Source organism: Gopherus flavomarginatus, chromosome 25 (assembly GCF_025201925.1).
Source record: "Gopherus flavomarginatus isolate rGopFla2 chromosome 25, rGopFla2.mat.asm, whole genome shotgun sequence".
Lineage (NCBI taxonomy): Eukaryota > Metazoa > Chordata > Testudines > Testudinidae > Gopherus > Gopherus flavomarginatus.
This window is the reverse complement of record NC_066641.1, coordinates 15,074,982-15,099,169: the sequence shown is the minus strand read 5'-3', so window position 1 is coordinate 15,099,169 and position 24,188 is coordinate 15,074,982. Positions and strand designations below refer to the sequence as shown.

The 24,188-nt window shown below is 61.4% G+C and overlaps 2 protein-coding genes across 5 annotated transcripts; both read right to left on the bottom strand.

The window, feature by feature from the left end:
- Positions 1-1,123: 1,123 nt before the first annotated feature.
- LOC127040758 (uncharacterized) lies at positions 1,124-12,975 on the bottom strand. Its single transcript, XM_050935332.1, has 6 exons — positions 12,942-12,975; positions 9,533-9,724; positions 9,133-9,236; positions 5,036-7,918; positions 2,630-2,838; positions 1,124-1,932 (listed from the first exon to the last, which is right to left on the bottom strand). The coding sequence occupies exons 2-6, from the start codon at positions 9,708-9,710 to the stop codon at positions 1,863-1,865; spliced, it is 3,444 nt and encodes a 1,147-aa protein (XP_050791289.1). The 5' UTR covers positions 9,711-9,724; positions 12,942-12,975; the 3' UTR covers positions 1,124-1,862.
- A 1,303-nt stretch (positions 12,976-14,278) lies between these two features.
- Positions 14,279-23,680, bottom strand: IFI35 (interferon induced protein 35). 4 transcript variants are annotated; one of them, XM_050935340.1, is made up of 9 exons: positions 23,547-23,680; positions 22,699-22,730; positions 22,012-22,107; positions 19,557-19,661; positions 18,862-19,006; positions 18,373-18,494; positions 17,106-17,295; positions 16,688-16,794; positions 14,279-14,597 (listed from the first exon to the last, which is right to left on the bottom strand). In XM_050935340.1, the coding sequence occupies exons 2-9, from the start codon at positions 22,714-22,716 to the stop codon at positions 14,406-14,408; spliced, it is 975 nt and encodes a 324-aa protein (XP_050791297.1). In that variant the 5' UTR covers positions 22,717-22,730; positions 23,547-23,680; the 3' UTR covers positions 14,279-14,405. The 4 variants fall into 4 exon arrangements, with proteins under 4 accessions (XP_050791297.1, XP_050791296.1, XP_050791298.1 ...); XM_050935339.1 differs by having other exon boundaries at positions 23,551-23,623; XM_050935341.1 differs by lacking the exon at positions 23,547-23,680 and adding an exon at positions 22,976-23,476.
- Between the last annotated feature and the right edge of the window lie 508 nt (positions 23,681-24,188).

Below are 24,188 nucleotides of genomic sequence, written 5' to 3'. Positions count from 1 at the left end.
GACCTACCCTAGGTGTTTCAAATAGCAATGGGGGTTAGTGGATTTAGCAGCAGTGTGGCTAGCTGAAAAGTGAATGGGATAACCTGCAATGTGAGCAGGGCGAGCTCTTGTCAGGTCCTGTGGTGACCCACACAGCAGGACCTGGATGGGTACAATTGTCACCCCTTGTTAAACTTACCATCGGAGCATAAACCGATGTTAGAGAACACAAGAAAACTACTGGGCTGCTTCTCTGCTGGCATGAATGCTAAGCAGCCCCAGAAACACACTCTAGGCAGGCTTGAGCCTCCTCTGCCCTTCCCTTTTGTGGGGCTGACTATAAAGCAGGTGCCTCCCCTCCTCTGGAAGAATGTGCTGGGTCTGAAAGAGGAGCCTGAGCCCACAGAGCTGGCTGAAGAGGATCTTGGTGCCTGACTAAATATTCTTAAGGACGCTTTTCACCCCAACCCTTCACCTTAGAGCTCTTAACTGTTGGTCCGAGCTCTGTCACAGTGCAGTAACACACGAGCGAGCGAGGGTGCCTGTCTCGGAAGTGACAGGCTGTCCCCTCCCAGCTGCCACCCCAGGTTCCAGGGCTGTAGTGCTCGGAGCCAATCATGCTTGTCACTTTCCCAGCAGGCTCAAGAACTGAATGGCATGTGAAGTCCCCTCTTGGCCCAATGGCAGCTTCTCCGCTTCAGAGGGGAGGCTTGTTGGCGAGGGGTGTGGGGAGCTGGTGCTGTGGCTAAAAAGAGACCTTCTCCCCAAGTTCTGGCCACGGGCGCATTCCTAGCACTGTAATTACAGGGAGCAGATTTTGCACGGGGCTTTTGAGCAGCAGCACTGGACACCTGCTGTGAAATGTAACAAGGATCTCAGCGGCTTTGTAAGGGTTCACGTCAGCCCTGCCCCCCTTGGTATCGGCACCAAGTGTTTATTTGGAGCCTTAAATGCATCATCACATTCCTATAAAAAGCTACTTGAGAGAGCCCCTCTGCAGAGGGGCTGCAGACACTTCACTCCGCAATGGCCCTTCTGCTCTGGAAGCAGCGGCTGCTGCTATGCAGCTTAGAGCCAGTTGTTGCTACACCTGCCTGTGACCAAAGTGGGGGCGTTTTGAGGCTCCCAGGCCGACTGAACAGTATGGGGAATGAGACTCATTTATTTGGGATTCTCCACCAACTACATGGAATGCAAAGTAACAGTGAATGTGTAACGCCGTGCTCCCTCGAGCACTGTGGGTCTGGGCTATGGTCCCACGGGGCTAGACGTGCATCAGAAGCAGAAAGGTTATTGATGCTCCTCCAGAGAGCTCCCTGCCCTCCCTAGAACAGGCACTGGGAATGGGACGGGAGCTCCGGACTGTCTGTCCAAGGAATGAAACGCCCAAGTTAACAAGTGCTATTCCAGAAGCACTGAACACTAGAAAGACGAGCAGCTCCCAGCCCCCCAAAGGCAGATCTGGGATGTCCCAGGTCGACCCTTCCTGCAACCAGACGTGTCTCCACTGGAGATTAGCATCGGGCTGGAAGCTGGGGATGGCTCAGCCTGTAATGCTCGTTGTTCACTGATGCCGAAACACGCTGTGCTAGGAGCTGCGGCTGGTTAACAAGCTAAATCCAAGTGGGAGCTGGAGCTGGCGGCAGGTTTTACTTCCACTCAGCAAGAGTGAGGGCGGGTGCCGGGGAGACGCTGCCGCTAGACGTCTCGGTTCTCAGTGGCACAGGAATTCCGGGCTAGCAAAGGGTGCGGTGGAGGTGAAGCCCATGCAGCGAAAAACCGGCACCGTCCTGAGCGGCTCAGTACTGAACGTGGCTTGTGCCAGCTGGGCTGAGCCTGGCTGGGACTAGGGAGCGGCTTTTGGCACCTCAGGACTGGGAGTTTCACTCGATGCCCAAGTTTCTCAGCAGAGTGCTGACCTCGTGGAGGTACTGGGAATCCGGGTAGCCATTCCTGCCAGGGGAGAGGAAGAGGCGTGAGGCAGCAGCCCCACCGGTAACGCTCAGAACATGTTCCAAGCACTATCCCCTCCCAACGACTGCAGGAAGTGGGGGGCATCTTTCCCTATTCCCCCCCACACCCCATTTCCCAGATGGGGAGGGAGTCGGTGGCCCCAGCTACAGAGGGAACCTCTTAGAGCTTGGCTGCCCCACGCTCCCAGCCCCAGAGCAGGAGGTGGCCTAGGTCTGGAGCAGGAATTGCTCTTCGCCAGTGTCTCATTGGGTCCTGCCTTGCAGAGGTGGAAAATGGCCGGTGGGGAAGGGGTAGCAGGAAACATTTAAAATGGCATTTGGATGCTGCTCTTGCTCATTCATTTCTTATCCGACAAAATGGCTGCTGCAGCCCCGCCAGCCAGGCTGAGAGAGGGGCTCTGCCCTCTTGAGCCAGGGCATGGAAGCAGCTGGGGGGCTCAGACTCTAATTCCTGAGCATGGTGCTGTGTTGCACCACTGGCGGGTTCGCTCCAAGACCGGCTGCAGCGTTGGGTGGCTGGGCTCTGGCCGGTGCTTGCACGCCAAGCGTGGATACAGCACAGCACCCAGGCATCTAGGGCCAGGCCCTGTTCCTCTCCCTCCTAGGCCAAGAGCTAACAGGCCAAAAGCAGCCTGGGCCCCAGACCCCCTCCAAACACCACCAGCACTGCTCAGTACCTGGCCTTGCCCTTGTCGAAAGAGGTTTTGTGGGGGATGAGGTGCCACATCACTCTCTCCTCCCCGTCACAGGACTGGATCTGGAAGGTCAGGCCCTGCTCAAACGCTTTCTGCAGCAGCTGAGACGTCTTCTTCCCCTCCCTGTTGTCGGGCAGGAAGGCATGGAAGCGACCACCCCTGTATGGTCTCCCGGGTTGGGGGTCTCCAGCCTTTAAATGGCAGTGTGGAGGAGGGGAGAAGGAAGAAAGTCATAAAATCAGCCCTGAGCAGGAGTTTGTGCTGCTGGGACAGGGCTGCTCTCAGGTTTGCCTGCTGGGAGGCCAGACAGGTTTCGTCGCCTGCCAGGGTCACGCTCCCCTGGCTGGGAAGGCAGGGTCAGTTTGTAGGACCCAGCCCCTGCCCTGCCCAAGGAGCTAGCTGGGAGTGCTGCTGCAGCCGGAGCGCTGGCTAGTTAGCAGGGGCAGGCAGCGAGAGGAGGCTGCTAGTGGGAGCCATTTGTGGCATTTCCTACCCTGGGTCACGCTCACAACCCCCCTGCTCAGCACTTCTACACAAAAACCCAACTCCCTGGCGGGTCACTTCTCTCTGCAGTGCCTCAGCCCTGGGGTGCACTGGGGGAGGAGACTGCTCTGGGCTATTTCTGGCTTGGAAGGGAACGTGGGAAAAGCCAGAGCCCCCGTCAGCCAGAGATGAATGGTGTTACACCTCATTCAACTCCCCGCTGCTGCTGTGCCTGCAACAAGCACGATAACCTCTGAGCGGCCGGGCTGGGTCAGACCAATGGTTCAACCAGCCCAGTACCCTGGCCCTGACAGTGACCGGTGCCAGGTTCCCCAGAGGGAATGAACAGAGCAGGGCAATAACTGAGTGATCCGTTCCCTTGCCCAGTGCCAGCGTCTGGCAGTGAGAAGGTTAGGGACACCCAGAGCATGGGGCTGCATCCCTGCCCATCTTGGCTAATAGCTACTTATCAGTTCTTTCTTGAACCCGGTTATAGTTTTGACCTTCGCAACATCCCCTGGCAATGAGTTCCACAGGTTGACTGTGTGCTGTGTGAAGAAAATACTTCCTGATGGTTCTTTTAACCCCATTGCCTAGTAAGTTTATTGGGTGACCCCTGGTTCTTGTGTTATGTGAAGGGGTAAATAGCACTTCCCTATTCACTTTCTCCGCACCAGTCATGGTTTTATGGCTCTCTATCGTATCCCCCCCGAGTCGTCTCTTTTCCAAGCTGAACAGTATTAATCTTTTTAATCTTGCCTCATATAGAAACTGTTCCACAGACTTAATCATTTTTGTTGCCCTTCTCTGTGCTTCTTCCAATTCTAATATATCTGTTCAGAGATTTGGCAGCTAGATCTGCAGGCAGTATTCAAGGTGTGGGCGTACCATGGATTTATATAGTTGCATTATGATATTTACTGTCTTATTATCTATCCCTTTCCTAATGGTTCCCAACACGCCATTAGCTTTTTCGACTGCCGCTGCAGTCATTGAGCAGATGTTCTCAGAGACGCATTATCTATGACGACTCTAAGATCTCTTTCTTAGTGGTAACAGCAAATTTAGACTGCATCATTTTGTAAGTATAGCTGGGATTATGTTTTCCAATGTGCATTACTTTGCGTTTATCAACACTGAATTTCATCTGCCAGTCCGTTGCCCAGTCACCCAGTTTAGTGAGATCCCTTTGTAACTCTTGGCAGGCAGCTTTGAACTTAACTACCTTGAGTAATTTTATATCATCTGCAAACTTTGGCACCTTCCTGTTTACCCCCTTTTCCAGCTCATTTATGACTCTGTTGAAGAGCCCTGCTTCCTGGGGGACAGGATCCTGGGGGACCCCACTACTTACCCCTGTCCACTGTGAAAACTGGCCGTTTGTTCCTCCCCTTTGTTCCCTGTCTTTTAACCAGTTACCGACCCATGAAAGAACCTTCCCTCTTCTCCCAGGACTTCTTACAATGCTTAAGAGCCTTTGCTGAGGGCCCTTGTGAAAAGCTTTCTGAAAGTCCATGTACACTATAGCCCTGGATCCCCATTGTCCACATGCTTGTTGACCCCTCAGAGAATTCTAACAGACTGGGGAGACCTGATGTTCCTTTTCAAATGCCATGTTGATGCTTCCTCAACAAATCGTGTTCATCTGGGTCATAATTCTGTTCTTGGTGTGCTTGGACTACAGCTCATTCCCAGCTGGCACCCGTGCTCCCCTTCTGCCTGTGTTATCCACCCACCTCTTCACTTGTGAGCTCTTTGGGGCAGGGACTCTGTCCTGCGTGGGCAGTGCCCAGCACAACGGGGCCCTGGCTTCTGACCAGGATGCCTAGGCATTACCCCAAGTCCCACAATTAGGGGGCTGGAAAGGCCCTGGTGGCAGACTCTGTGTGTGGCCTGGCTACCTACCTCCTGCACACCGTCAGGGATGTCGTAGGTGATCTTGAGCGTTGGGTCTCGAAAGTAGCCGGGCAGGCTCTGGGACAAAGTCACGACCTTGAATGTCCCTTTAATAGCCCTGGCGCTCTTGGGGGAGCCGCAGCAGGCTGGGTGTGCGTCTTCAGCTGCAAAACAAGTCCGGCACAGAGAGTGGCCGCACTGGGCACGGCAGGTCGCTGTGCACGAGCTCTGGCATGCATCACACTTCCCAAGCTTGTGCTCATGGGCTCCCTGCCCAGGGCTGGGACCTCTTAGCTCCAGCTCCGAAATTGCAGTCTCCTGTGAGTCCCCATCTCCTGCTGAGTCCCCCTGGCCTGGCTTGGAGGCTCGTTCTGCAGCCCTAGCTGGCAGGACAGTCCCAGAGCTAGAGAGCCAGATGGGCAAGGACTGCGGGGCACCATCTGCTGCATGAGCAGGGGGCCTCGGGCTTCCCCCTGCTTCACTGGGGCCTCCTCGGCTCTTGTCTCTTGCGAACTGGAATCTGTCAGGCAGGACTCGCTTTATCCTGGCCGTCTCGGGCTCTCCAGCTGGCCTCTCCCCCTTCTGCAGCTCCTGGGGGTCCCCTGGGCTGAGGCTCTGCCAGCCTGCCAAGCTGGCATCAAGGAGGCCACTGCCACTCACGTCCTGTGAGTCGCTGGGGTAACTTGGGTCCTCCTGCCCCAGCGCCTGCTGATAGCTGCTGGTTCTCGTGCCATTCCACCCGGGCCCAGACAGTCTCATGGTGTCAGCACCATTCAGCTGGCGGGTGCTCTCTGAAACGTCAGACAGGCCGGCTGTGCTGCTAACCTCCAACTGCTGCAGTCCCTCCCGGCCATGGCGATATTCTGCAGCCAGCGCTGGGTACTGGGTTTTCACCTGCTGCGTGGGGCTTGGATATTCCTCGGCCGGAGATCCCTCCAGCCCTGGAGACGGGGAAGAAAGTGTCAGAGCACTTCGCCTCCTGGCTGAGAATCTCTGGAAGGCCTCATTGACTCTAAGCAGTGTTTCCTTGGGGCACATGAGATGCAGTTTGTACCTGTCTTTGCTGACTCTGACCTGGGCAGAGCATTCTTTCAAGAGGCTACACAGCTCATTCAAAGCCTCGTCGCTGGGCCCCTCCACATCGAGTTCGGAGTAGCTCAGGCTCTGGCATACAAGAGCAGGACACACCATCTGGCACAGAGCCTCCATCTTCCACCTGGCTTGGAGGAGCTTTGTCCTGTCCTCAGCTGTGAGCGTCAGCACGGTGCAGCCTTTGCTGCTGCGCTCTGCAAGCACGATGCCTCCTTCCCTGCACAGCCCACCAATCGCAGCGCCATGAATCTCTTTCAGATAAGCCCAGTGCACAGGATTCATGCTGATCTCCTCACTGACCCCACTGGCTGCCCTGCTGGGGTCTCTGGGCGTGTCGCTTGCCTTAGACTTTGGAATGGAGAAACTATTGGAGCGTCTCAGCGGGGCGCTAGACTCGGGCGGTTTGGAATCTAGTGCTGAACAGGTCCCTGTGGTATCGAAAAGGCTCAAGGATTTGAAGGCACTAGACACGCTGCTAATGGACTGAGGCTTTACAGGACCGGGGCTTTTCCAGCCCCCGAGACTCTGCAAAGTGCTGCTTTCTTTGCCTCCAGCAAACAGAGACGGCGTCTTGGGTCTCAAGAGCAGGGGGTCCCCCTTCCTCCGGTCCCAATCCTTCAGCTCCCTCTGCTGAGCCTCTGCCGCTGGCCCAGTGATGGCCGCAGAGACGGGCAGGTGGTGCTGACCGCTCGGTGGTGCTGGATCGCTCTGGCCCGGGGCGCCAACTTCCTTTAACCAGCTGCCAGAAAGCTGCATCTGCTCCGTGAACAGGGAGCTGCGATCCAGCGAGGGCCATGCGCTGGAAAGAGCCACGTCGTGCTTTAGGAAGCTGAAGTTGGCGGCTAGCTTGTGTTCACCTTTAAACTCAAACTTGCCAGGGCTCAGTCTTGGGGGAGAAGGATCCACCGTGCCCAGTCTGGCATCCCCTCCACGAAGGGTGGCTGTGTAGGTGGCCAGGGAGGCGTTGGACGTCCTGAGGTCAGCTGTGGCTGTTCTCCCAGGGCTTCGATCTTGGATGTATTGTTTGGCCTGGGAGACATCGACCAGATTCCCGATGAGATAGAGATGCCGCTCATCTTCGTGACAAAGGAGAAGGGGGCACAGTTTCTGCAGGTCCTCTAGCAAGGCCCTCTGAGACCGCATGTCACTGCTCAGCTCCCCCTTGCTGATCTTCTCCTTGCGCAGACTGGCTTCCAGCTGCTGATAGAGGTGCAGCAATGCCAGGCGGGCTTGCACCATGGAGCTGATGTCCCCCGTGTTCTTGGAGGAGGCCTGGAGGTAGAGAATGGCGATGCCGTCGCTGCTGACGTCCACCACGTCGACCTCATGCTGGTGCAGCACCCGCTGGTACTTGTCGCTGCAGAACTTTTGCATGTACAAGTAGATATCTGCATCCATCACCAGGGAGAAGTCCTCCAGCTGCTCCACAGCTTCTCCGTCCACAGGGTCCCTGCGCAACGGGGGCTCAGACGCCTCCTCATGCACCTGGCCCGGACTTGGCTGCTTCTCCACTCTGGACTCTGGCAAGGGGGAGCCGGGCCTCTGCTGGGAAGCTGACATCCCTGTGCCTGTGGCGGGGTGGCTGACTCCTTGTGGGGGGGCCTCTCCAGCTTGCTGGCTCCTTAGCAGCTCCCTGCTGAAGGCCTGCAGCTCTGTGAACGGCCCCTTGACTGTGCACAGCGTCTCCTTAGGGTCGAAGCTGAACTGCACGGCACCGTAACGTTTGCGCAGGCTTCTCAGGAGGGTTTTGCCATCCAGGAGCCTCCCGTAGTCGATGATCATACAAACGCGCACGAAGATCTGGGGGGACAGGACCAGAGGACTCAGAGGGCAGCGACTGATGGCAAACAGCCCCGCTGCAGGAGGGAGACGACCCCCCAACAGGCCCCACTCCACCACCCTGCCATCATCAGGACAATGGCAGCTGCACTGCGGCTCCCAGGGTCACTTCAAGGCCAAGTGCCAAGCGCCCCCACTTTCCCTTCCAGCCTGTGTTTGCTCTCCCCAAGGGCAGGCAAACAAACCTACTGTAGCTTCGTGTGGCAATCGCTGCCCATGGAGACGGAGAGGGCGTGCCCAGGTGGGAGTGCATGGAGCCAGGCAGAGAGCTGCCTTCCTGATGCAGGCTGTAGCGTCAGGCAGCAATTAATGTGGGAGGGCCGTGTGGCCAGGCCTGACAGAGCTAGCGGCCTGGAGCAGAACGTCCCCTCCACACGTGGCACAAAGGGCTTGGTGCACTGGGTGTTGCCTGCTGGGAGGGAGCAGGGAGTGGCGCCGAGTGTGACTTTTAATACAGCCACAGCATCTCCCATGTGCGCAGCGAGCTCTGCAAGCAGCCGAGGCCCAGGGATCCCCACTTCCCGTTTCTATTACTTGCACAGTGCCAGGATCTCAGCTACCTCCCACTCCCTCTGCTCTGGCTGCAGTGTCCCTGGTAGGCATGAGGCTGCCTGTCTCTGACATCATACATAGTTGCCATGGAGATGACTGTGATGTCACAGACAGCAGGTGCTGCCTGCTGAGTACCAAAGCCCAGAGCTGGCAGCTGCCCCAGCATCATGAAATGAGAGGAAGGGCAGAATTACCGCTCGGGCTCTGACACCAGCGCTTCCCCTGAACGCCCCAGAGGAAAATCGCCTGCTTTCCTGGCTCATGAAGTGGCAGAGAAATTAACAGAAGTCCCTGCCTGGCCATGTGTGAGCAGATAGCTGGGCTTAACAACCCCCCCCTCGTTCCCCGCTGCTATTCCCTCTGCACTTGGACAGGTACGAATGCAGACTGACCAAGTGTAAAATTAGGCCCTGCCTCGGGCGTGTTATCAGCAAAACCCCTTTTAAATCCTCATTTGAATACAAGTAAAGCGAGTTTGCTTTAACTCTAATTAAGATTAACAGGATTAGCAGTCTCCTCCTTGCGTATCTATGGCAGCTGCGATGTTCTGGGTGCCAGCGGGGCCTCTGGGAGGAGTGTACGCAGCTGGGGGGGGGCCCTGCCCGCCTGATCCCGCTCGTTACCTCATCAGGGCTCAGCTCGGCTGCGTGCGCTGTCACTGTCAGCGGGTACGTCTTTCCACCGACCAGCAAAACATGGTTCTCCATCTCCAGGACCCTCTGAGCCACTAAATCGGGCAATAGACACGTGTCAGCCGGCTGCACCCTGCCCTGGGCTGTGCCGCTGGGCTCCCCAGCCAGACAAGGCCCAGAGAGATTCCTGCCTCTCTCCCACCGCTTTCTTGGGGCAGCCCCTTGTTGGACGCTGGGAATTCCACCAGTTGCCCTCCAGGATGGCGGACCTAATGCCGCAGGAGGTGCCCTGGCCTCTAGGCCCCTGGGCGGAGCTTCTTGGGCTGCTCCCATGGCCCCAGGACACGACTTAGGCCGCCACGTGCTGCCTGGCGCGAGCCCCCTGCGTTACCTCCCGATTCCTCAAAGGTGACGAGGGCGCAGGCAGGGGGGCCAGGGACGAGCGCAATGTCTGCGATCTCTCCGCCGCCGTTGCGGGCGCGCAGGAAGTGGATGGTGAGCTTGTCGGCGACTCTCTCTGCCGGGAGGTCCGTTGGGATCCCCCCAACGCGCAGTGTGCGCCCAGCCATGCTGCCGGACCCTCCTGCAGGGAAGGAGCACAGACGTAAGCCAGCAAGCAAAGCTTCCAGCCAACCCGCCACAGCTCGTGGGCTGCCCCTCCACTCTGGAGCCAGGGATCTGGGCTTGCAGGCACGAGACCTGGGTTCTGTTCTGGTGCATGTGCCCTCCCTAGCAAATGTTTAATGCCACTCTCCTCACTGCAGCTAGGTCACCGCCCCTCTCTGTGACTCAGTTTCTTCACTTGTACAAGGAATTGCTGCACGAGGGCTTGTGCAGCTGACTGCAGGAGCATTTGCACAGCACGTTTGGATCCGCAGACAAAGCCTGTTGTTACCCAGGGGAAACCTGGGCAGCCCTAGCACACCTAGAGTGAAGCCCGTCCCTTCACCACATGGCACTCACTGGGAGCAGACCCCACTGGGAATCAGGAAGAAACCACCATCTCCCCCATCACTGGAGCACAGCTGAGCGTGGCCTTGTCTCCCTTCAGCCTGTACCAGACAACAGCCTCTGCCCAAGGCACTTGGTGCAGACAGGGTTAGTCTGGGGAGCTCTCATGGCTGGAGGAAGATGTTCCTCCCCTGCCCCTGTCCTCACCCAAGGCCCCATTTGCCCCATTTGCCCCAAGGGAAACTGTTACCCTGGGTAACAACAGGTTTCTGTTGGATTTGTATCTCAGCAGCTCTTCTCCAGGGAACCCGAAAGTTCCAGCCTGTTTTTTCTGCTTTCGAAGCTCCTGCCAAGGCGGCCAAACCTCCGCCACCCCTTGCAAAGGGGCGTTATTGACTCTCTCTTGCAGCGAGCAATAGAATGGCCAGACACGGCAGGCCCCAAGCAGCGCCCTCTAGTTCCCGGCTGCGTGAGGGTGGCAGCTGGCGTCAGGGCCCAGCTTCCAGCGGCCAAATGAATAATGCACCTCGGTGCCCTGCCCCCTGACTACACCTCAGTGCCACTCTTTGGAAAGGCACGGGGGGGGGGGGAGGACAATGCTCAGTCTCTGCGAAGGGCTCCAGGGTCTGAGCCCACCTATCATTTCTCTGCTCATCCGCAAGCACAGGGGCTGAGCTCTTGCATTATTCATGAACTTCCACTTAACATGCAAAGATGCAGCTGAACACATCATAAATATTTATTAGGCCTCCGGGAAGAGGAGCCTCTGTTCTTGCAAATTCTCATTAAGCCGGGAGGAGCAGACTGAGAGGTGTCATGGTGGGAGCCAGAGCCAAGGGGCTCTGCCAGGCGAAGGACAGCACCCACACCACCCTTCAGGGTGCAGGGCAGGCCCACACCCCCCTGCCTCCCCTAGACCAACAGCCCATGCCCCAGCTGGTACAGGGAGCAGCCTGCGTTTCTGCTGCCCTCGCCCTCTACTGCTGCAGCCAGGAGCGATCTGAGGCCTGAGGAAAAGCCCCGTTAGCTCCTGCCCACTTGGCCTCGAGGCTGGGCCAGGCCCCGGCGGAATGCGCCCTGCTCAGGGGTTTGCTGTGGAGCTGTGGGTGCCTGAGCTGCTACCATACCAGCTGCGTTAGAGCCAGGGTCTCTCTAGGGTTTTTATACAGCAGCTGCCCCTGCGGTCCCCAGTGGGAAATGGGTACAGGGTCCCCCACCTGCGCCCAGGAGTTCAGGTGGCCATAGCACCAAGGTTCCTGTGTCACAGGCCCAGCCTGAGCACGTGGCGCCAGGGGTGCCTCAGTCAATCAATAACAAGACTGGGAAGGTTTAATATTTAAAGAAGCTGTTGAATTTTTCAGCATGAAAGGTAGCAGCAGCAGGGCTCCCTGGAGCTGTGCTAACAGCTGCCTCTGGGCTTTCCAGGCTCTTTGCAAAACAGCAGCAGCGAGGCGAGGGACATGGCACTGCAGGAGGCGATGGCAGCCTCCATGGCCACTGTCCCTGCAGGGCTTCCCCAAGGGGCGCCGGACACTGTGTTAACAATGCAGCCCTGGGGCGAGCAGATTGGCCTCATTCTGCTCTCGCTGTCTTGGTGCTGCCGGCCTGATGGGCATGCACTGAAAGTGCTGCCCTGAAAGAGGGGTGTATAGAAATGGCACCAGCTTCCCCCCCGCCCGGGTGGTGTCCAGCGAGCGGCCAACTATGGCACCTGGTTGTGCAACTGGAGCCAGGGATCCCATGGGGCTCCACCCAGGCACCAGGGCCCAGCCTATGGTGCCAAGGGCCAGATCCCGGCCCCAGTAACTTGGTCCCCACATGCTGCCAGGGAGCCAGGCAGATGCAGGGCGGGAGAAAGGTGGGTGCTGGTGGGAGCCAGGCCGGAAGCAGCTAGGAGCAGGAGAGGAGCCAGGCAGGTGAAGGGCGGGAGCCGGGCAGGGGCCGGAGGGGTGCAGGGCAGGGACGGGGCGGGAGCAGGGCAGGGGCTGGGTGGGATCAATGCGGGAGCTGGGCGGGTGCAGGGCAGGTGCGGGGTGGGAGCCAGGCAGGAGGCAGCTAGGAGCCGTGTGGGTGCAGGGCAGGAGGCAAGCGGGAGGCAGCTGGGTGCCGGGCAGGAGCTGGGCGGGTGCAAGGCGGGAGGCAGCTGGGTGCTGGGCGGGAGCAAGGCAGGGAGTGGGTGGGAGCTGGGCAGGAGGCAGCTAGGAGCTGGGTGGGAGCTGGGCAGGAGGCAGAGCAGGAGCCAGGGTGCCAAGATGCAGCTGGGTGCTGGGCGGGTGCCAGGCAGGAGCCGGGCTCTGCTCCAGGGCAGGCCAGACCCCTTTGCTGACTCCCCACGTCCTGGCAGCGTGGGGGGGCTGGATGCAGGGGGCTGGCGAAGGGCAGGCCCAGCCCCCCCAGGCCTGCCTGGAGCAGGGGGCACCACCTGAGCACGTGGGGCTGGTGGGGGGAAGCAGCGGCTGGGATGAGGCCCGCGGAGCCCCCCAGGCACCCAGCCCCGCACCGGGTGATGCTGGGGGGCCGCGTCTTGGACACAGGAACAATTGTTCGGGGGCGGGGGGGGAGGCGGGAGCCGCTGGAAACCCTGGATCTGCTGTTGGTTATTAGTGCTCCGAGGTGGGGGGGGGGCACCCCAAGTGCCAGCCGCCCCCCCCCCCCCGGGACGGTGCCCACAGCGTGGGGGGTGGCAGGGCTGGGCCAATAACCCGCCCCCGCCCCCCATTGCGCACGAGGGGGGGTATGGGGCACTGCGGGGGGGGCGGGGCTGTGTGGCCGGGGGTGGGGGGGGCCTGCCCACGTGCGTGGGGGAACTCGCGGCCCCTTCCCGCCCCCCGTCCCCCGGCGCCCGGTACCTGCGGGCTCCGCTCCCGGCTCCGGCCCAGCCGCCGCGGCGGGGAAACGAAAGTGAAAGTCCGGGAGGAGCCGCACCGCCCCCACCCCTCCCCCCGCGGCCTCTGGGGGGGGGTCCCCCATAGCACCAGCACCCGTACAGCCCCCCCCCGCCTCTAACTGCCCCCATAGCCCCCCCACACACACCCTGGAGCCCCCATCGACCCTGTCACCAGCCCCCCCCCCGCCTCCCACCGGGCTCCGATAGCCCCAGCCCCTACAGCCCCCCCACACACACCCTGGAGCCCCCATCGCCCCTGTCACCAGCCCTCCCCCCAATCCGCCTCCCATCGGGTTCCGATAGCCCCTACAGCCCCCTCCCCACATCCTATAGCCCTCACCCCCCCCCCAGCTCCTGCCCTCCACACCCTTATGGCCCCATCCCCACCTTAGGGCCAGCTATTCCCCCCCCCCCTCTATCTCGTCCCCTAAATTTCAGGGGGGAGCCATATTAGTCTGTAGCCATGAACACAACGAGGCGCCCGGTGCCACCTTGAAGACTAACAGGTTTAGTTGGGCATAGGCCTTCGTGGGGGAAGATGCAGCTGAAGACGTGGGGGTTTTTCACCCACGAAAGTTTGTGCCCCAATAAAGCTGTTCGTCTTTAAGGTGCCACTGGACTCCTCATTGTTTTTGCCCTAAACTAGAGTGATCAGATGTCAATTTTTATAGGGACAGTCCCGATTTTGGGGTCTTTTTCTTATATAGGCTCCTATTACCACCCATTCCCCATCCCGACTTTTCACATTTGCTGTCTGGTCACTCTACCCTAAACACACACACAGCCCCCACTCCCCCACCCATAGCATCTGCCCCACTACACTGACACCCCTATCTTCCCCACAGGCCCCTATACCCCCCAATGGCACCCATACGGACATCCAGGCATGACAAGCTGGGCCCAATGAGCTTTTAACACCGCTGGAGCCGCAGGCAGCACCCCCACCCCAGGCCCTTGCTTGGGCATCCTGGCACGGCCGCACAGCTCACGCTGGCAGGCTCCAAACTCACTTCTTAACCCTACACCCAGCGGGCCCCACAGCCTGCTGGAAAGAGACGCCCGAGCGGGGCCTAAAGGCTATTGGGCTCATTTCACTCCATTTCATGCCGGGTGTTGTCGCCAGCCAGGGCTTCGTGGAGAGCCACACCGGCCTGCCCGCTGTGCTAAGCAAAAACAGGACGCTCAGAAATGGGGTTCTCCCGCCCCATGGCTCTCACACGATCCTCATCTCCCTGCTTGTGCCCAGCCCCACAACACCGTAGATCCACACTCGGCCCTGAGAACATGGGCAGGGACCGCGAGCAGCTCCCGAATACTTTAATTCCAATCAGAGCCTGATTAATCTACACGGAGCACATACATGGGCTCAGGCCCAGTCTCTGGGCGCCAACTGTCTCGTGTTCAGGTTAATGTCCACGGAGGAGCTTCAGTCCGTGTCCTCCTCAAAAACAGCAAGTGCCTGCCCCCCCACTGGCACGTATCCCAGGGCATCCACCTCGCCCCCGCCTCGGCTGGGCTTCTGGAAGTGAATCTCCAGGGCGTCCCTCATGGACTCCTCCTCCAAGATGTCCGGGATCCCCGACAGGAGCACGGTCTTGGCACAGACGGACGGACGGACCTAGGGGGAGAGAGCAGAGGCGTGATCGGGCAGAGCACGCTGCCTCCTGCTGGCACAGGCTGGTGTTGGCTGAGCTACGGGGAGAGCAGCCATGGGAGAAGAGAGTCCGCTGCTGGGAATCTCAACTGATGGAATTAAACACCACAGAGATCCCCCCTCCCCTCTAAGAATCAGAGCAGGGTGTGACACACGTCCTGGGCACAAAGGCACAAACCCTGCCTGCTGCTCGCCGAGCAAGCTCCAGCGCCTTGCTTAGCTCTGCACGGAGCCTCCTGCAGCAGCTGCCGGCTTCCCTAGGGGCAGGGTCCCTGCAGAGTGGCTAGTCTGACCCAGCAGCAGGGAGCGCTGGGAATGCAGAGCAGGGGTTCCCCAGTTGGCTCCTCCTCGCTGTGTCTCAGCCGCACCCCAATGTTGTTCTTCTCTGTATTTCCACGGGGCTGGGAGCCCAGGCATGGGCCAGGCCCCACTGTGCTCTGTGCTGTACAGACAGACCAGAGACAGCCCCTGCCCCACAGAGCTGTCTGCCTCTGTCCCGCTCACGCTCTTGGCCACCAACCCTTTCAGCTGCCTTGTGCCTTCAGCCTCCAGGGCGAGCGAGCGCTGGAGCATGCAGAGGGTGGGGTGGGGATGCACACAGGCTTGTGCCCAGTGCACGTAGGGGGGACAATGGGCACTGGGCTCACACCCAGGGTGGGGGTGGTGCTAGGGTCAGGAGTGGCTGTGTCAGCATGTGCTGGGACTTGGAAAGGGTGTTAGAATCAGTGCACACGGGGGGGGAGGAGGGCACAGTCAGTGTACACTGGCGCTGGTGCGGGGGGGAGGGGTATCAGGATCAGTGCATGCTGGGGGTGTGTGGTCAGTGCACACTGCGGTCGTGTGAGAGGAGGGGTGTCAGGCTCAGTGCACACGGGTTGTGTGAGGGGAGGGGGATCGGTCACTGTACACACTGGGGTCGTGTGAGGGGAGGGGTGTCAGGCTCAGTGCACACGGGTTGTGTGAGGGGAGGGGTGTCAGGATCAGTGCATGCTGGGGGTGTGTGGTCAGTGCACACTGGGGTCGTGTGAGGGGAGGGGTGTCAGGGTCAGTGCACACGGGTTGTGTGAGGGGAGAGGGATCAGGCTCAGTGCACGCTGGGGGTGTGTGAGGGGAGGGGTGTCAGGATCAGTGCATGCTGGGGGTGTGTGAGGGGAGGGGGCTCAGGGTCAGTGCACTCTGGGGGGGTGTGCTCAATGCACACTGGGGTTATGTGAGGGGAGGGGGATCAGGCTCAGTGCACGCTGGGGGTGTGTGAGGGGAGGGGTGTCAGGGTCAGTGCATGCTGGGGGTGTGTGGTCAGTGCACACTGGGGTCGTGTGAGGGGAGGGGTGTCAGGATCAGTGCACACTGGGGTTGTGTGAGGGGAGGGGGCTCAGGGTCAGTGCACTCTGGGGGGGTGTGCTCAATGCACACTGGGGTTATGTGAGGGGAGGGGGATCAGGCTCAGTGCACGCTGGGGGTGTGTGAGGGGAGGGGTGTCAGGGTCAGTGCATGCTGGGGGGGTGTGGTCAGTGCACACTGGGGTCGTGCAAGGGGGGTCAGGGTCAGTGCACACTGGGGCTCGTATGGGGGTGCAGTCAGTGTATGCTGAGGCTTGGGGTGCCAGTGTATGCTGGAGCTGGAGGGGAGGGGTATCAGGCTCAGTGCACACTGGGGTCATGTGAGGGGAGGGGTGTCAGGGTCAGTGCACACTGGGGTCGTGTGAGGGGAAGGGGGTCAAGCACAGTGGGGATCCTGAGGGATAGCTCAGTGGTTTGAGCATTGGCTTGCTAAACCCAGGATTGTGAGTTCAATCCTTGAGGTGGGCCATTTGGGGGTTGGTCCTGCTTTGAGCAGGGGGTTGGACTAGATGATCTCCTGAGGTCCTTTCCAACCTTAATAATCTCTGATTCAGTGCACGCTAGGGGTGTGTGGTCAGTGCACACTGGGGTCGTGTGAGGGGTATCAGGATCAGTGCACGCTAGGGGGGTGCAGTCAGTGCACACTGGGGCTCACACGTGGCCGGGGGTGGCACCAGAGCGCGCTGGGAGCGCACTGGGGCTTGCAACCCCTACCTGAAGGTCTGTGATCTGTCCACTCATGTAGGGCGTCACTTTGAGTTCGTACGTCTGCTTCCCAATGGGGACTTGGATGCGTCCTTTCTTCATTAGCTGCTCTGCCACTGCCGAGTGAAGAGAGAAGCCCTGAGCTCCTGCTCCCACCCGCAGGCTGAGCCTTTCCCCAGGGCCAGGGGGGCAAAAGTGGCCGCTCAGGCTCCAGCACTGGCACCTGCAGCATCTGCCCAAGCACACACCAGGAACCCTGTGCCTAGCCCAGTGCAGCCTCTGGAAACCAGGACCCACTCCAGCCCCCCTCCCGGCTCACTTGGGCTGACGCACAGAGCGACATCAGTCTGCTGCAGGGAGCTGTCTTCTCCCTGCAATGAGAGCTCCTGGGCCCCCCACCCCAGCTCTCGGCATCTCCCCCACGTACCTCCATCTTGCACAAAGGTCAGCACAACGTGCCCAGAATCACTCAGGAGCTCCCGCTGCTCCACCTCACCGCCCCCATTCTTCTTCTTGCTGAAGAACAGCTCCAGCTTGTCCAGCAGCTGCTCCTCAGAGAGATCCAGGCGGGGGAGGCTGGACAGCAGGATGCACCTGTCACTCAGCTTCAGCTCAATCTACAGGGCAGGTGCCAGACCGTCATGGCTCCAGCCTGGAGAGAGGTGGCCGGGGCTGCCCGGGACATGGCAGGAGGCAGGCACAGGGAGCTTCCTGCCCCCCGGCCGCCAATGGGGGGAGCTTTGTGCTGGGACTGAGCACAGCAGGGCTACCGTGAGAACAGGCAGCAGCAGGGCACACGGACCTGCAGGATGTGGGGAGGCTGCTCGCCCCTGCCGGGCACAGCCCAGCCCCTCCCGTGTGAGAGGCTCCTCGCCCCTGCCGGGCACAGCCCAGCCCCCCCCGTGTGAGAGGCTCCTCGCCCCTGCCGGACACAGCCCAGCCCCCCCCTTTACCCCCCCCCGTGCGAGAGGCTCCTCGCGCCTGCCGGACACAGCCCAGCCCCCCAGTGTGTGAAAGGCTCCCCGCTGGGTACAGCCCAGCCCCCTCAGTCTGTGAAGGCTCCCTGCCGGGCACAGCCCAGCCCCCCCCGTGTGAGAGGCTCCTCGCCCCTGCCGGACACAGCCCAGCCCCCCCCTCTACCCCCCCCCCCCGTGCGAGAGGCTCCTCGCCCCTGCCGGGCACAGCCCAGCCTCCCCCCCCCCCCCCCACCGTGCGAGAGGCTCCTCGCGCCTGCCGGACACAGCCCAGCCCTCCAGCGAGCGAGAGGCTCCCCACCCCTACTGGGCACAGCCCAGCCTCCCAGCGTGTGAAAGGCTCCCTGCTGGGTACAGCCCAGCCCCCTCAGTCTGTGAAGGCTCCCTGCCGGGCACAGCCCAGCCCCCCCAGTCTGTGAAGGCTCCCTGCCGGGCACAGCCCAGCCCCCCAGCGTGTGAAAGGCTCCCCGCTGGGCACAGCCCAGCCCCCTCAGTCTGTGAAGGCTCCCTGCCGGGCACAGCCCAGCCCCCCAGTGAGCAAGAGGCTCCTCGCCCCTGCCGGACACAGCCCAGCCCTCCAGCGTGCAACAGGCTCCCCACCCCTACTAGGCACAGCCCAGCCCCCCCCAGCGTGCGAGAGGCTCCCCGCCCCCACGGGCACTGCCCAGGCCCCTGGCGTGCGAGAGTTGCAGCATTGACTCCCTGGCAGCTGGGCCTCACCTCCAGGGCTGAGGGCAGCAGCAGCTCCACCGGCTCAGCCTGCACTCGCACCCGGCCCTCGCACCCTGCACTCTCATCCAGCTTCACCTCGTGCTGCTTCATCTCTAGGATCCTCTGGGCAACTGCAAACAGGAGAAACCAGTCAGGCCTGGGGAGCGCCAGGCAGGCGGCTCTGGGGCGGGATGGGCCAGGACCAAGCCAGGCAGGGAATCCCCCCAGGAGGGCTCGGCCATGGGGCACGTGAGGCTCTGCAGCGTGGTGGTGGGAGATAGTCTGGCAAAGCAAAGGGCAGCAGGGCTCCAAGCCACAGCAGCACAGCAGACCCTTGGCGAGGGGAATGCTGGGGCCTCACGCCCCGGCCAGTCACCTCTGAGGGAGGGACCCCAAGCAGGTGCCAGGCTGCACATCTTAGCCAGTGTGTGTGGAGCTGGGCATCCCCCCAGTCTAGGCGCTGACCAGAGGCAGGCTGGCCTGCAGCAACACACCTACCCTCTGGCTCCTCGAAGGTGAGGAGGGCAGAGCCCCCGGGTAGTGCACGCTGGATCCGAGGGGCGACCACCAGTGCGTTCACGTCCTCGGCCTCCGTCACGTGTCCCTTAAACAACATCTCTCTGTCCGGCAGGCAGGGCGGTGCCTGGGGAAAGCACGCCGGGAAGCGTGAGGGAGTGCTGTGCCCAGGGAGGGGAGGGAGGAGACAGCTGGGGCCTATCCCCACCAGCCCCCACCTGAGAGCCTGCAGCTCAGCTCCCCACACGGTGTCGCTCCTAGGGTGCTGGGTCTCTAAAGCCTGAAAGGCTGCCGCCAGAGCACCCCAGGCCGGGGCCCCGTCTGACCTCCCAACCTACGCCGGGTTGGTATCAAGGCCGGAGCCCTGCAAGGGGACAACCAGCCACAGCACACTGAGGATTTCTGAAGGGCGCTCTCCCCCAGAGGCAGTGCCGAGCCCAGTGCCGGGGGGCGCTGTGCTGCGGGAGGCATTTTCCCAGCCGAGATGTCTCCTCTCACAAGAGCCACTAGCAGGCTGTTGCACCCTCCCCTCCGAGCAGCAGAACGGGAGTCGAGCTCACTCACCACAACCTGCCCCACAGACCCGCCTGATCAGCCCTCGACAGGCCCAGGGGCCCCCCAGTGACAATCACCAGACGTGTGCGGTGGGCTGGAGGCCCTGCTGAGAACTTCCTCACCTGAGCTTGCTCCTCCCAGGCCACTCTCCTCTCCTCCAGCTCCTTTTCGAGCTTCTGCTTTTCCTGAAGCAACTTGTCCCTTTCCGCCTTTGCCAGGCAAAGCTCCTTCAGGAAGGAAGGAAAAGCTAAATCAGAGAGGAGGGCAGAGCAGCTCTGCCACTGGACCCCGCATGATTCCAGCCCTGCCCGTCCCTCACCAGCTCTGCTACAGCCCCTGCTACCCCGGCCCTGCCCGTCCCTCACCAGCTCTGCTACAGCCCCTGCTACCCCAGCCCTGCCCGTCCCTCACCAGCCCTGCTACAGCCCCTGCTACCCCGGCCCTGCCCGTCCCTCACCAGCTCTGTTACAGCCCCTGCTACCCCAGCCCTGCCCGTCCCTCACCCAGCCCTGCTACAGCCCCTGCTACCCCGGCCCTGCCCGTCCCTCACCCAGCTCTGCTACAGCCCCTGCTACCCCGGCCCTGCCCGTCCCTCACCAGCTCTGCTACAGCCCCTGCTACCCCGGCCCTGCCCGTCCCTCACCCAGCTCTGCTACAGCCCCTGCTACCCCAGCCCTGCCCGTCCCTCACCAGCTCTGCTACAGCCCCTGCTACCCCAGCCCTGCCTGTCCCTCACCAGCTCTGCTACAGCCCCTGCTACCCCAGCCCTGCCCGTCCCTCACCAGCTCTGCTACAGCCCCTGCTACCCCGGCCCTGCCCGGCCCTCACCAGCTCTGCTAGAGTCCCTGCTACCCCGGCCCTGCCCGTCCCTCACCAGCTCTGCTACAGCCCCTGCTACCCCAGCCCTGCCTGTCCCTCACCAGCTCTGCTACAGCCCCTGCTACCCCGGCCCTGCCTGTCCCTCACCAGCTCTGCTACAGCCCCTGCTACCCCGGCCCTGCCCGTCCCTCACCCAGCTATGCTATTCCCCCCCACCGACCCACAGCCCCTGCTACCTCAGCCCTGCCCGTCCCTCACCAGCTCTGCTACAGCCCCTGCTACCCCGGCCCGGCCCGTCCCTCACCAGCTCTGCTACAGCCCCTGCTACCCCAGCCCTGCCCGTCCCTCACCCAGCTCTGCTACAGCCCCTGCTACCCCGGCCCTGCCCGTCCCTCACCCAGCTCTGCTACAGCCCCTGCTACCCCAGCCCTACCCGTCCCTCACCAGCTCTGCTACAGCCCCTGCTACCCCAGCCCTGCCCGTCTCTCACCAGCTCTGCTACAGCCCCTGCTACCCCAGCCCTACCCGTCCCTCACCAGCTCTGCTACAGCCCCTGCTACCCCAGCCCTGCCCGTCCCTCACCAGCTCTGCTACAGCCCCTGCTACTCCAGCCCTGCCCGTCCCTCACCAGCTCTGCTACAGCCCCTGCTACCCCGGCCCTGCCCGTCCCTCACCAGCTCTGCTACAGCCCCTGCTACCCCAGCCCTGCCCGTCCCTCACCAGCTCTGCTACAGCCCCTGCTACCCCGTACCTGCCCGTCCCTCACCCAGCTCTGCTACAGCCCCTGCTACCCCAGCCCTGCCCGTCCCTCACCCAGCCCTGCTACAGCCCCTGCTACCCCAGCCCTGCCCGTCCCTCACCAGCTCTGCTACAGCCCCTGCTACCGCAGCCCTGCCCGTCCCTCACCAGCTCTGCTATTCCCCCCCACTGACCCACAGCCCCTGCTACCTCAGCCCTGCCCGTCCCTCACCCAGCCCTGCTATTCCTCCACACCCACTCGCAGCCCCTGCTACCCCAGCCCTGCCCGTCCCTCACCAGCTCTGCTACAGCCCCTGCTACCCCAGCCCTGCCTGTCCCCCACCCAGCCCTGCTACAGCCCCTGCTACCCCAGCCCTGCCCGTCCCTCACCCAGCCCTGCTATTCCCTCACACCCGCCCGCAGCCCCTGCTACCCCAGCCCTGGGACTTCGCTTAGCAGAGGTGGCCAGTTGTGCCAGACTGTGCTGCAGTTCTGTGATATGTTCACTAGACTCAGATTAAATGCATCCTGGGACGGTGGGGTGCAAAGGGCCTATTCCTAGGAACCTGCCTGGTAGAAAGGCTCCAGCTCCCTGCTCAGAGACTTCTCTTTCTCCAGTTTCCCACGAAGGAGTTCGGCTTCTCTCTGGACTCCTTGTGTCTTCTGCTCAGCGGCTTCCTTCGCCATCCCCAGCTCTAGCCGGTCTTGTTCCAGTGCCTGACAGCGCTCCTGGGAGAGGCACCGTAGGGAACATCAGGCTCCCCTGGGCTGCTCTGCAGAGGTTACCCTGTCCCCACTGCCACTTCCACCCCACAGAATCCCAGTCTATCCCGTGCGGGTGCGCAACGGGGCACAGCTCCACCCCAGGCACTATCAGCCCGGAATCATCTGGGTGTGGACCTCCGTGACCCACACACTGCGGCGGGAACTGGTAGGCGCATTCTGAGCCCCTGCCCCATCCCGCCATCGAGGCGCGTGGAAAGCAGCCGCTCAACATGCAGTGCCTGAGCAGGGACCCACCTTGTACTTCTCAATCTCCTGCTGCAGGTGTTCGGGTGTCATCTCGGGGGAGCTGTTCTCCAGTGTAAGCTCATCAGGCAGACGGACAAAGGACTCCTGAAAGCCAAGAGAGGGGAGTGACCCCAGAGCCCACAAGCTGTATTATGGGGCAGCCCGGGCCACGGGCCATGCCAGTCACGATCTGCACGTGAGCTCTCTAGCTCCACCAGCACCAGAATTCAACATGGGCAGAGCCAGAGGGGTGGAGGTGGAGCCAGAATCCGCATGGGGGTGGGGAAGGAACATTCCTGCTGACTCAGGCTGTTCCTTTTCCCTGAGTTGGTCTCCAGCTCCCCGCACTCAGGGCTCATCTAGACTCAAAGCGCTGCAGCTGGGCTGCTGTAGCACTTCAGTGAAGACGCTGCCCACGCGGACAGGAGGGGTAGTGCACCTCGAAGAGGTGGCCGGGCGATGGGAGAGCGCTGTCTACACCAGGGGTTAGGTCGAGTGAGCTGCGTCACTCGGAGGGGTGGATTTTTCACACCCCTGAGCAACGGAGGTATACAGCCCTAGTTTCCTAGTGAAGACCAGGCCTCAAACAACCAACCTCCTGGCACCCCACCCCCGGGAAATGTTGTTCTCAGGTTAGTTTCCACTTTGGCTTTCAAAAGCCCAGGACAAGGACTGACTCGCCTGGTGCCCAGTTACCTCTTCTGAATCTGTCATTGTGTCACAGATACCTGAGGAGAGAAAGCACCAAAGTGTCAGAATCTGACACCAAAATCAACCCCTCCCCTCATATCTCCCCCAACAGCATCATGCTGAGCATTGGCTCTACAGTGATAAGGGCGCGTCACACAGCGAGACCCGAGCATACACTGGTCTCCGGGCCCTGGGCCTTCCGGACTGGCCAATCACTGCAGCGTGGAGCATTTCTCCAAGTTCAGGGGGGTGAGGAGGCTTGGGGGGACAGATGAGTGCTCACCCCATGGTCTCCACAGGTCACTCTGATCTGATTGTGCCCCCCATCAGGACTGGCCCTGCCCTTCACCTGCAGGTGCCCAGAAACCCCAGGGAGTGACAGGAGACAGTCTAAAGGGAGGACTGGCTCCTAAATGTCAGGCTGTGACCAGTTCCCGGGGTGGGGGCAAATGGGCCCTGTTCCCGTGGGGCTGGTGCCCGGTCTCCAGGACTGCAAAACCCCAGGATGGGAGGGAATCCCTGGAACGGAGCACAAAGGGGCTCCCCTGGTCACCCCAGACAGGGACTTGGGGAGGCAGCGCCCCTGGGACACAATGAGGCAGGAAACAATGAGGGAGGGGCTCTGCCAGACCCTAGGGAGGGGGCACAGAGCCACCCCCGAGTGGGGAGCACACTGGGAGACCCTGTAAAAAGGAGTGCACTGTACAACCCACTCACACCCAGGGCTGGGCCTAGGCCAAGGAGCAGCCCCCCTAACACTCTGGGGGACCCAGGACATGCAATGCCTCCCCCTCAGCACCCCGCGGGCTCGGAGCAGGGCGCGCCCCCCATGAGGAATTTGCAGCCCCTCTCACCGACCCAGGCTCCTGCAGCGGCGCTGCCGCTCCCGGCCCCTCTTTCACTTTCGTTTCCCGGCCGCCTAGTGCTCCGCCCAGCCCGAGACCCGCCTGCGAGCAGCCCAGCCCCGCAGCCTCGGCCAGAGGCAGAGCCCGGCTCCCCTGGCTGCGCGTTCCCCAGGGCAAGGAGACCCCCCGGCCCCAGCAGAGACCGCACCAGGGCCAGTCTGCACGGGAACCGGGCACTGACTCCGCAGCAAACGCGTCCACACGGGGGTAAAGCTGGGATTTAACCAGAGCTACCCCCCACCCCCGTGTAAACAAGGCTCAGGAGCGATGGGCACGCCTGGAAGTTCATTTCGGTCTTGGGCCCGGACCCTGCCCTCAGCAAGGAGCAGGGTAACTGCACCAGCAGACGCTGCTGCATGGTGTCATTTAGCCAGCACCTGCATGCAGGCCCTTACTAACCGAGCGCCAACAGTCACCCTTACACCCCGAGGGGGGAGCATTAAAGAAACTGGGCCAAGGCAAAGGTTTGTGATTCAGGGAGTGGGGAGAATGTGTCTTGCTGAAACAATCATCCCTTCCCAGCAGTGGGAGCCTGGCAAGGATCAAACTTCCTGCTCTAACCTCACGCAGGGTATAGTGAGCCTGAGTCGC

Bases quoted from the DNA above. Each gene is read 5' to 3' on its own strand.
- LOC127040758 (XM_050935332.1), bottom strand. From the start codon at position 9,710: ATGGCTGGGCGCACACTGCGCGTTGGGGGGATCCCAACGGACCTCCCG. The intron at 2,839-5,035 runs GTAGGTAGCCAG...TGCCATTTAAAG, and splicing joins TCCCTGACGGTGTGCAGGAG to GCTGGAGACCCCCAACCCGG. The intron at 1,933-2,629 runs GTACTGAGCAGT...CTCCCCTGGCAG, and splicing joins TTCGACAAGGGCAAGGCCAG to GAATGGCTACCCGGATTCCC.
- IFI35 (XM_050935340.1), bottom strand. The intron at 18,495-18,861 runs GTAGGTGTGTTG...TCCTGTTTGCAG, and splicing joins CACCTTCGAGGAGCCAGAGG to TTGCCCAGAGGATCCTAGAG. The intron at 14,598-16,687 runs GTAGGGGTTGCA...CTCTCCCCCTAG, and splicing joins GACAGATCACAGACCTTCAG to GTCCGTCCGTCCGTCTGTGC.